We start from the raw sequence: 12,289 nt of genomic DNA, 5'->3' as shown, positions 1-12,289 counted from the left end.
TCCCCTTTCCCCCTCGCCTCATCCTTCTCTCTTCTCCTCCTCCCAGCTTCTCTTCATTAAAACCACTTCAGAGGGACAGTCAGTCGACTTCTCTCTCCTCTCAGACTCCTCACACACATACATGTAGGCACATAGACAAACACGTGTACGCGCAAACATACGGTACATCTTCCGGACCACCCTCGTGTGTTGTCCAGAGACCACCACAGACAGGGTAGTGGGAGGATCATGGTGTGTGAGAAAAATTACATATTTACCAGATTTTTTTATATTAATAGTTAACAATTAATACTTAACAAATTGTAAGACATTTCTGTTCTATTAATGCTGTGTTTTTACGGTCTCCACTCTAGCTCCCTGCAGCTAATCTGGGTGTATGGTCAATAATGGGGTTTTACTAGAGATATCTCAGGAGTAGAACAATCGCTCATTGTTCTTAAGTGAAGTATCCTTGCGCATGATTGTTCATTTGCCAGTTGTGGGCAACAAAAAGTCCAGACGCGTGGATGTGAGTTGATCATAGTAGGACTGGTGAAGTTCATGCGGAGTGTAGGACGAGAGCGCGGGTAATCTTGCGAGAGAACTCGGCTTGGTGAAGCTCATTGAACAAGGGACTTAGAGTGCAGGTGACGCCTTGCCAGGGCATCTGACTTGGTGAAGGTTCAAACTACAATGTGTAATATTTGGATAAAATGTTTTGATAAATGAGGTTAACAGGTATGCCCTGGGTTACTATTGTTAGGTGTTATTGTGAGTGTTTTGTTATTCCTGGTACTTAGTAAATACGAGGTAAGATGGGATTTTTGGGACCGTGTTACATAGTTAGATAGGAGACATGGGTACTCTGTTGGTAGTTTTACACATTTGGATAGATGTAAGAGAATCTATACCATAGTAATCGCAATAGGCGATATCTAGGTGTGGATACAGCACCCTGTTTTGGGACCACTAATTAGGCAATATTTTGATAATTGTTTGGTTTTTCCCTGTTCATATAGACTGGGTTTGAAATCTAAGAACAGCGCTAGCCGGTTTTTCCCCCTTGTCTGTCTCGTCCCCTGTGTGTCCTGTGTTTGTGAATGTGATATGAGAGTTGTGTGAGTGTGGAAATAAGTGTTAATCTGAAGGTTGGATAATAAGATATAGAAATGTGAATAATAAGCTGATTTAAATTTGGATAATACGTTTCAATATGTAGAGATGCTTCGTAGGGATGGAGAGTGGTTGGAAACGCACATGGAGTGGTTAATTAATGTAAGTACCTAAGATTTCCAACGTTTTACATGGATTCTGTGAATATATGAAAATGTGACAAATTGTATGTGTGTATAATCAATTACTAGAGATTTGATAAAGTAATACTGGGAATATAATGATACGCAATTTAAACAACCCATATGTAAACGTACGTAGGCTCAGAATGCCCTCTTTATGGATCATTTGATAGAGATAAGGTTAAAGCATTTCTTTACTGTCTAAACGCTAATGGGATTTTCTCTGTCCAGGTAATACATTTAGAGGACTTTTCGCAGTAAGAGATGAGTTGCTATATTTATAAGGTAGTACAAAGCCTAACTTAGGGTTTTTCATCAAGATAATAATTATTATGGAGCAAATGTTAATTTCAGGAAAATATAATTGATTTATATTAAACTCGCCAGATCTGTTTCCAAATCAATGAATGTCGATTCAACTCATTCACCGTAAATGTATTTCCTTTTGGGCAAATCTTTACAAAGAAACACTAGGGTGAACTTTAAGGCTATTTTCTGGTAATGGTGTTGTTTTTATGTGCTAGATGTTAAGACTACAAACCACTAGAATTGGGTTATTTGCGGGATTTACTTATCATTTCAATTGTCACGTTGTATAATGACAGGAGACAGGCGCAGGAATACAAACTAGTTTTCTTTTATTTGCCTACCCAAAATAGAGTATGTCATGAACATGACGGGGACGAAGCCCAAAACAAACAGGTATATATATATAAAGTGGAAGTCGGAAGTTTACATACACCTTAGCCAAATACATTTAAACTCAGTTTTTCACAATTCCTGACATTTAATCCTAGTAGAAATTCCCTGTCTTAGGTCAGTTAGGACCACCACTTTATTTTAAGAATGTGAAATGTCAGAATAATAGTAGAGAGAATGATTTATTTCAGCTTTAATTTCTTTCATCACATTCCCACTGGGTCAGAAGTTTACATAAACTCAATTAGTATTTGGTAGCATTGCCTTTAAATAGTTTAACTTGGGTCAAACATTTCGGGTAGCCTTCCACAAGCTTCCCACAATAAGTTGGGTGAATTTTGGCCCATTCCTCCTGACAGAGCTGGTGTAACTGAGTCAGTTTTGTAGGCCTCCTTGCTCGCACACGCTTTTTCAGTTCTGCCCACAAATGTTCTATAGGATTGAGGTCAGGGCTTTGTGATGGCCACTCCAATACCTTGACTTTGTTGTCCTTAAGCCATCTTGACACAACTTTGGAAGTATGCTTGGGATCATTGTCCATTTGGAAGACCCATTTGTGACCAAGCTTTAACTTCCTGACTGATGTCTTGAGATGTTGCTTCAATATATATTTTGTGAAGAGCACCAGTCCCTCCTGCACCCCCACAACATGATGCTGCCACCCCCTTGCTTCACGGTTGGGATGGTGTTCTTCGGCTTGCAAGCCTCCCCCTTTTTCCTCCAAACATAACAATGGTCATTATGGCCAAATAGTTATATTTTTGTTTCATCAGACCAGAGGACATTTCTCCAAAAAGTATGATCTTTGTCCCCATGTGCAATTGAAAACCATAGTCCGGCTTTCTTATGGCAATTTTGGAGCAGTGGCTTCTTCCTTGCTGAGCGGCCTTTCAGGTTATGACGATATAGGACTCGTTTTACTGTGGATATAGATACTTTTGTACCTGTTTCCTCCAGCATCGTCACAAGGTCCTTTGCTGTTGTTCTGGGATTGATTTGCACTTTTCGCACCAAAGTACGTTCATCTCTAGGAGACAGAACGCGTCTCTTTCCTGAGCGGTATGACGGCTGTGTGGTCCCATGGTGTTTATACTTGAGTACTATTGTTTGTACAGATGAACATGGTGCCTTCAGGCATTTGGAAATTGCTCCCAAGGATGAACCAGACTTGTTGTGGTCTACAGTTTTTTTCTGATTTCTTTTGATTTTCCCATGATGTCAAGCAAAGAGGCACTGAGTTTGAAGGTAGGCAATGAAGTACATCCACAGGTACACCTCCAATTGACTCAAATTGTGTCAATTAGCCTCTCAGAAGCTTCTAAAGCCATGACATCATTTTCTGGAATTTTCCAAGCTGTTTAAAGGCACAGTCAAGTTAGTGTATATAAACTTCTGACCCACTGGAATTGTGATACAGTGAATTATAAGTGAAATAATCTGTCTGTAACAATTGTTGGAAAAATTACTTGTGTCATGCACACAGTAGATGTCCTAACCGACTTGCCAAAACTATAGTTTGTTAACAAGAAATTTGTGGAGTGGTTGAAAAATGAGTTTTAATGACTTCTGACTTCAACTGTATATATAACACGGGGCTGTAAACCAAACAAAGAACGAGGCGTAAACCTCTAATAAATACACGAGACGAGAACCGTAACAACAAGTGCACACTAACATGGTAGCACGCAAGCCTATACAACAAAGCACAGGTACTCACAAGACCAACGGATATGAATCAATAAACAACAAGGACAATGGGTAACCGAGGGCACATATATACACATACTAATCAGGGGGAATGGGAACCAGGTGTGCATAATGAGACAAGACAGTCCGGGGTTGGTGGTAATGATCCAGTTCAGTGACGCCTAGAAGGCCGGTGACGTAGACCTCCAGAGCTGGTGAACGGAATGAGCAGCAGTACCAGGGGTATCCATGACACCAATAACATTGGGTCTATGTTACTGACTAAAATCTGGGTTTCTGACTGTAATTCAACAATTGCAAATGTTTGTTTATTACCTGTAGCCTAATCAGAAGAGACAGTTACCTACATCTAATTCATTCTAGTAATAGCTGATTGGCAACTGCGATAGAGCTGTGGCAATGATCATAATTGATAACTGAACATGGGTATTAATTATTACATGATAAAACAAGGCTACAACAGCAATGAATTGAAGTTGTGGGCAGGAAGAGGCTCTCGTTTTGTGAAATGTAGTGTGTAAAGCAGACAGAGGAGGAAGTTGTCACATTTGTTTTTAACATTACGATAGAGGTAAACCCAGAATGTTGTTTGAGAATGTTTTTTAATTTGTTTATTTTTTCTACTGGTAAGAATAGATGAGTTTCCATGTTTTAGTCTGTGGGTGTAAGCGACTGGTGCTGGCTGAAATCGAGCGGGCTGTAAGGGACTTAGTGGGTTAAGTTTGGTGTAGAGGTATGACGAGGTTGAAGGCGGAAACGTTCTTTGATAGTTTCTGATTATTGTTGCTCGGTTTTTCATTTGGAAGAGTCAGCTTTTTAAACCAACATGGCTCAGTTTAAATTGTGATCAATTTTTCATTTGGAAGAGTCAGCTTTTTAAACCAACATGGCTCAGTTTAAATTGTTTTTACATTGTAGTAAAACAAAATCTAATTTGATATACATTTTGACATAAAGTTACTACATTATGTAGCAATGAATGTTTTTTCCCATTAAAATGCGATTTGATTAAAGTTAATGCCTTCAACTGCCTTCAACTGTATTGGAGCAGGAAGGTAATGTCATTTAAAACGATAATCTGTTTCCATTACATGGAACAGTGACAAGTATTTAAAGTGAATGTTTTAGTATTGAATATTGATCTGACAGCGCATGTTTTTTGATGGTCCTAGATTTGTTAAATCATATTTTAGATTTTGACTAAATTAATGAAACAGGTTCAAATTAGGTTGACAGTGTGATAGGGGAGTTGGTCAACTGTGCCCGTAATTGATTTAGACTTGTCTAAAATTGTTTATTTGGGGTATCGGGTTGATTGTGGAGGTCTACCCACTGCTAAATTGATAGTAATTTAGACTAAGAATGCATTGGGATACTGTAATTATAATCCTGATGAGAAAGTTAATGCTAGAATTACAAGATGAATGTATTGTATATTAATATAAATGTACATTCTGCCAGTGTTGATGTGTGTTATGTAGAGGGTTTTAACTTTGAGTGATAGAACCAATGTGAATCACTGAAGAATGTTATTCTACATTTTGGTTGGATAATTAATTGGGTTTGATTATGATTTGGAAACTGAATGATTTTCAAAAACAGACTAATTGATTTAAGTACGTTTTTAGTATGTTAATAACTATATGAGTGGAGCAATTAATGTATTTTGGATTGATTGGAGAATGGAGAGGGTGAACTCTGATCCTGAGAATGAAATTGATCCTAATCTATTTGACCTATATCCAATACCAAATTACATTTGTGATGATAATGTTAATACTCAGGAACTATAGCAGGTTTATGCTAATGGACCACAGAGTCCATAGGCATTGCCTTATAAATAGTGGGATCATGATGCTTGTCCTGGGTCATGTTCATTAGGCACTAAACAGAATAAATTTGACTTAAACCAGGAGTCACTACCTGGATGTGTCCAACAAGATATGCTAATTTTAGTTTCTACAGATGGGATGGAAATGGCTACTTCCGCCATGCTGACCAATGGGAGTGTGCTCAGTATGAACATGATGATTTGTATTAATGTCTTTTTAAAACTTGTCATTTTCTGTTAAGTTGAGGGACATTTCAAAATGGTGGAATATGAGAGAAAAATTACATATTACCTGATTTGTTTGATATTAATAGTTAATAATGAATACTTAAAATGTTAAGACATTTCTGTTCTATTATTGCTGTGTTTATATGGTCTCCACTCTAGCTCCCTGCAGCTAATCTGGGTGTATGGTCAATAATGGGTTTTACTAGAGATAGTTTAGGAGTAGAACAATTCCTCATTGTCTCAAAATCATCCTTGCATCTGGGAGACTAAGCCAAAACAACACCGGGTGCAGATAACCACAATATGAACTTGTGGTGCCCCCCAATCTGCATGGGAGGAGTGGAACCAGCCATGACTAAGCATTCTTAGTGTCAGCTATATAAGAATGAACATTGTCTGTAAAGGTTAAGCCTCGACAACACATTTTAGAGAGTGGGGTCGACAGCTTCATTATAGCAATAATTAATCGATATTAAATAAAGATAATTGTTTGAAGAAATGACACATTCTCTCTCAGTACAAATTTCCACGCCAGGTGTTAGTATTACTCCACAACTACAATACAATACACAGTTTAGTGGAATAAAAGCTGTCTGCTCGGGAGCAGGAAACAAGGAATGGATATTTACTTCATTTGTAACCACTTAGGACTGCAATTGCCCTCTACCCAGAGCCTACTGAATAAAATATGTTAGTTTGAGTGTGTGGATCTGCAGGGTATTCTCTTTTAGCTTTTAAATGTGTTGCTCAGCATCGTATCAAATGGACAGACATACAGACAGCTCCACTGCTGATGTTTGGGCCTGCTTCTTTCCTCTTCATCCTCTCAATTTCCCCTCCCCCTCCTCCCCCCTCTCCCCTCCAGCCATGTCAACATCTGCACAGCCCTAGCAAGGCTAAACATCTGAACAGCTGACTGTTCACTGTCACACCACATAGCCCTCAGCACAGCACAGCAAGGAAGAGAGCAGCACAATGACTAAACCCACAGTATAGAAACCCACAGTCAAGTCACACAGTAGAAACTAGCAGCACTGCTTACAGCAGTAAGCACAGCAGGGGCTCCAATGCTCACTGATGTATATCTGTGAGTTTGGGGGGGAATTCATGTGTCTGAATTGACTGTTTGAATATGGTGTCTGAATTGATGCCATATTCCCCAAGCGAACATTATGCATTTCAGTATATGGGAAATGAGGTGTCATTTGATGTTTCCCTTCCCACACTAAGAAAAATAGACATCAGTGATTGCTGGCAAACCCGAGCACTCTCAACAAACACACAGAGACAAGTTAAAACCACTAGAGACTTTATCTGATGAAATGTGTTTTTTTATGCTGACTGACTGTCAATCTGTAGCTGACAGATACTATCTGACAGTTAATATCACAGATGTTTTTAAATAGAGATATTTGAGACTGGCATTTACTAGGGCAGCTACTGTTGTTCAGAGTTCCACAGAGACCCATCACTGAAGAGAGATGTCCAAACACTCAAGAATTGTAGACTGTGTTCATGAAGATTCAGCACCTCCATTCAGTACTGTCTGTATGAGTGTGTCTGAGCATGTTTTCGTTATTCCATGTACCTGTTTCCCGGGAGATCTGCACAAAGGCCTCGACACCGCTCTCGCCGTAGTTCCCCTCTGAGGCGAGCGTGGACACGTAGTTCCATCCCATCGCCGTGACGATGTCCATCATTGCCTGGGCCTGGTAGGAGTCCGGGGGGACGACGCGGGAGAAGAAGTCATACCTCGTGTTGTCACTGAGCTCCGGCGCTGTGGACGCATAGCTGATCTGAGGGATCTAAGGAGACGGAGAGAGAAAAGAGGGACGGGGAGAGTTAGGACGGAGAAGGAGAGGAGAAGGTGTTTAACATATTATAACTTATAATTAGATTGGGAGCCAAGGACACGCATACATGATCTGAGGGGATTCTGAGGAAAGACAGAGTAAGCCGAGAGAGAGAGAGAGAGAGAGAGAGAGAGAGAGAGAGAGAGAGAGAGAGAGAGAGAGAGAGAGAGAGAGAGATGAAGGGATGCGTTGAGATAGATGAGAGTAGAAATGGTGTCACTCTTCAGAGGATAGGGGGACAGAATGAGAGGGTAATTACTGATAGCGTGGCACTGAAGAAATGGAGATAGATTACACTAGCCAGAGGTCATATTCCATCCAAGTGGTTTATCAGAGACCAGACAGCCCAGCTGAAAGAGCCCCAGAAAAGCAGAGACCCCAGTCAAGGAGCCTGAGACAGAGAGGCAGAGAAGCTAGGCAGGAGAGCCCCAGACAGGAGACAGGCTGGGGTATGAAGGTAGGCAGGGAGAGGCTGGATAGGTAGGCAGGCAGAGAGAGGTTTTGTTAGAAAGGTGTTTTTTTTATCTGTTTTTTAAATCTAATTTTACTGCTTGCATGAGTTACTTGATGTGGAATAGAGTTCCATGTAGTCATGGCTCTATTTAGTACTGTGCGCCTTCCATAGTCTGTTCTGGACTTGGGGACTGTGAAGAGACCTCTTGTGGCATGTCTTGTGCTGTATGCATGGGTGTCCGATCTGTGCACCAGTAGTTCAAACAGACAGCTCAGTGCATTCAACATGTCAATACCTTTCATAAAGACAAGCAGTGATGAAGTAAATCTCTCCTCCACTTTGAGCCAGGAGAGATTGACAAGCATATTATTAATATTAGCTCTCTGTGTACATCCAAGGGCCAGCAGTGCTGCCCTGTTCTGAACCAATTGCAGTCCTTTTTTGTGGCACCTGACCACATGACAGAACAGTAGTCCAGGTGCGACAAAACTAGGGCCTGTAGGACCTGCCTTGTTGACAGCGCTGTAGGTGGAGAGAGAGAGGCTTGGGGAGGCATAAAGGGCACGCAGACAGACATGCAGGGAGAACAGGGAGGCAGGGAGGGCTGAAAGTCAGATGGCAAAGTAATGGACCCTGGGTGAGAGATGGCTGACTGATAGGTTGATTTCTTTTGAGGGAGAGACTGCCCTAGGGCTGAATTATACACACACTCTCTCACACACACTGACATACACAGACATGTACACACACTCACACTTGTATGCTCCCACTGCCATGCACACTCATACACTACATACAGTGCATTCAGAAAGTATTCAGACCCCTTGACTTGTTCCACATTTTGTTACGTTACAGCCTATCCTCATTAATCTACACACAAGACCCAATATTGACGAAGCAAAAACAGGTTTTTAGAAATGTTTGCAAATGTATAATATATATTTTTTTAAATACCTTATTTATAAAAGAATTCAGACCCTTTGCTATGACACTCGAAATTGAGCTCATGTGCATCTTGTTTCCATTGACTATCCTTGAGATGTTTCTACAACATGATTTTAATCCACCTGTGGTAAATTAAATTGATTTGACATGATTTGGAAAGGCACACACCTGTCTATATAAGGCCCCACAGTTGACAGTGCATGTCAGATCAAAAACCAAGCCACGAGGTCAATGGAATTGTCTGAAGAGCTCCAAGACAGGATTGTGTCGAGGCACAGATCTGGGGAGGGGTACCAAAACATTTCTGCAACATTGAAGGGGGAACACAGTGGCCTCCATCATTCTTAAATGGAAAAAGTTTGGGGGAACCACCAAGATTCTTCCTAGAGCTGGACTGGGAGGTGACGAAGAACCTGATGGTCACTCTGACAGAGCTCCAGAGGTCCTCTGTGGAGATGGTAGAACTTTCCAGTTGGACAACTATCTCTGCAGCACTCCACAAATCAGGCCTTTATGGTACAGTGGCCAGAGGGTAGCCACTCCTCAGTAAAAGGCACATGACAGCCCGCATGGCGTTTGCCCAAAAGGCACATAAACGACTCTCAGACCATGAGAAACAAGATTCTCTGGCCTGATGAAACCAACATTGAACTATTTGGCCTGAATGCCAAGCGTCACATCTAGAGAAAACCTGGCATCATTCCTACGGTGAAGTATGGTGGTGGCTGTGTCATGCTGTAGGGATGTTCTTCAGCGGTAGGAACTGGGAGACAATTCAGGATCGAGGGAAAGATGAACGGAGCAAAGTACAGAGAGATCCTTGATGAAAACCTGCTCCAAAGCACTCAGGACCTCAGACTGGGGTGAAGGTTCACCTTCCAACAAGACAATGACCCTAAGCACACAACCAAGACAATGCAGGAGTGGCTTCGGGATAAATCTCTGGATGTCCTTGAGTGGCCCAGCCAGAGGCCGGACTTGAACCCAATCAAACATCTCTGGAGAGACCTGAAAATAGCTGTGCAGCGACTCTCCCCATCCAACCTGACAGAGCTTCAGAGGATCTGCAGAGAAGAATGGGAGAAATTCAAAAAATACAGTTGTGTCGAGCTTGTAGAGTCATACACAAGAAGACTGTAATCACTGCCAAAGTTGCTTCAACAAAGTACTGAGTAAAGGTTCTGAGTACTTATGTAAATTAATATTTCAGTTTTTCTTTTTTGTTTATAAATTGCAAACATTTCTAAAAACCTGTTTTTGCTTTGTCATTACTGGTATTGTGTGTAGTTTGATGAGGGGTAAAAACAATTTAATCCATTTTAGAATAAGGCTTTAACATAACAAAATGTGGATAAAGTCAAGGGGTCTGAATACGTTCTGTATGCACTGTATACACACACATAACACACACACGGAAGTGTGCACACACACGGAAGTGTGCACACACACGTTGTCTAAGGCTGCTTCAATGGCATTCTCGGAGAGAGGGAAGAGCTGCCAATCATAATCAAGACCCAGAGGCAGGTCACATTCTCTCTCTCTCTCTGTACACACACACACACACACACACACACACACACACACACACACACACACACACACACACACACACACACACACACCCTGTCCTGATAGCTGAACACAGCAGAATCAGTAGATGGGGAATGGAAGGTGTGGAGGGATTCTAGAAGGACAGCTCCTTGTAGTGAATACTGATGGAACCCATTGCTCAGTGTCTCTGAGTCTCAGTGCTATCAACGCTTGTCAGCTCAAAAACAGCACATCTAACAACGAACAAGAAATTGGAGACTTCTTTGATTCTCAGGCAAGGAGGCTCTCACGTTCACTAACTTTCACCAATCTTCCAGCCATGAAAGACTATTATACTAGCTACATTTTCAATGTTGTCAGCGCTCTTGGAAGATATATTTGTTTTGACGAATCGTAAGTGAACTTTTGAAGAGGTTATAGTTTCCAAAACTAAGGAGTATTACAAACACAAAGCAATACAGACGTTCATAAAGTTTAGTCAAGTAGATATTAATAATGAATGTTGGTTGAAGGTAAACAAATGAAGGATAGAACAGTGTATCTTATTTTCCCACATCAAAGGAAGAAAGATGTGAGCTCATGAATATGAAATCGCGTTTGTCCGTATCGGCATGGCGATGAGAAAGTGACCTAATGACCTCGTAAAGCATGCCTCTTTTGATCTCTGTTAAAGAGAAAGACGGAGAGAATGAGAAAATGAAAGACTGAGTGGGATGAGTAACATAGAGAGGTGATGAGTTGATAAATAAACAGTATACCACACACATTAAATAAATACTATATACTGTGCTGTATACTGTGCTGTCTACTATACTGTATATTGTGCTGTATACTGTGATGTATACTATACCGTCTAATGTACTGTATACTGTGATGTATACTATACCGTCTACTGTACCGTCTACTGTGCTGTATACTGTGCTGTCTACTGTGCTGTATACTGTGCTGTATACTGTACTGTCTGCTGTGCTGTATACTGTGCTGTATACTGTGCTGTATACTATACCGTCTACTGTACTGTATACTGTACTGTATACTGTGCTGTCTACCGTGCTGTATACTGTATCGTCTACTGTACTGTATACTGTGCTGTATATTCTGCTGTATACTGTGCTGTATACTGTGCTGTATACTGTACTCTATACTGTACTGTCTACTGTGCTGTAAACTTTACTGAATACTGTGTTGTATACTGTGCTGTATACTGTACTCTATACTGTACTGTCTATTGTGCTGTATACTGTGTTGTATACTGTACTGTCTACGGTGCTGTATACTGTGCACAGCGTACAGTTAAAGTCAAAGCTACCTTTATGAATACAACCCATTCTGCTGACCTGAGTCATATACATAATTATGTATATGCTATATGTGGCTCTGTTCACGAGTCACTAGTCTAACGAGTCACAACTCTACGCGTTCTGGACTAATGTAGAGAAACAAGGATAAATTACCGCTCGCCGACTCCATAATATCAGTCCTTCTGTGGTGACAAGCTTGTGACTCCCTACCGTACAGTGGAAATCATCTACGAGCCGAGGGTTGAGAAAGCAGCCGTTTTCAAAGCAGAGGGAGGGAGAGTCAAAGGGAGGGGAGGAGGAAGGAAATGAAGGACTCGTTCCGATTTCACTGGAGAAGTTGATTTGGCTGTGAATCCACCTCTAATTCCATTCGCTCGAATGAATATGCAGATTCAATCAGAGCTGATCAAATAATCAGCCTGCCGCTCGGAGAGTGTGGAGGGAGT

At 41.1% G+C, this 12,289-nt stretch overlaps 1 protein-coding gene across 2 annotated transcripts in view; it reads right to left on the bottom strand.

Moving 5' to 3' along the window:
• LOC106609203 (metabotropic glutamate receptor 8) overlaps positions 1-12,289 on the bottom strand; it is a 248,869-nt gene that overhangs the window by 148,894 nt on the left and 87,686 nt on the right. For both annotated transcript variants that reach the window (XM_045721976.2, XM_045721975.2), the window contains exon 3: positions 7,328-7,544. In XM_045721976.2, the coding sequence (XP_045577932.2) occupies positions 7,328-7,544 (217 nt within the window). The remainder of the gene's footprint in view (positions 1-7,327; positions 7,545-12,289) is intronic.

Source organism: Salmo salar, chromosome 07 (genome assembly GCF_965601325.2).
Source record: "Salmo salar chromosome 07, fSalSal1, whole genome shotgun sequence".
Taxonomy (NCBI): Eukaryota; Metazoa; Chordata; class Actinopteri; order Salmoniformes; family Salmonidae; genus Salmo; species Salmo salar.
This window is presented reverse-complemented; position numbering and strand designations above follow the sequence as displayed.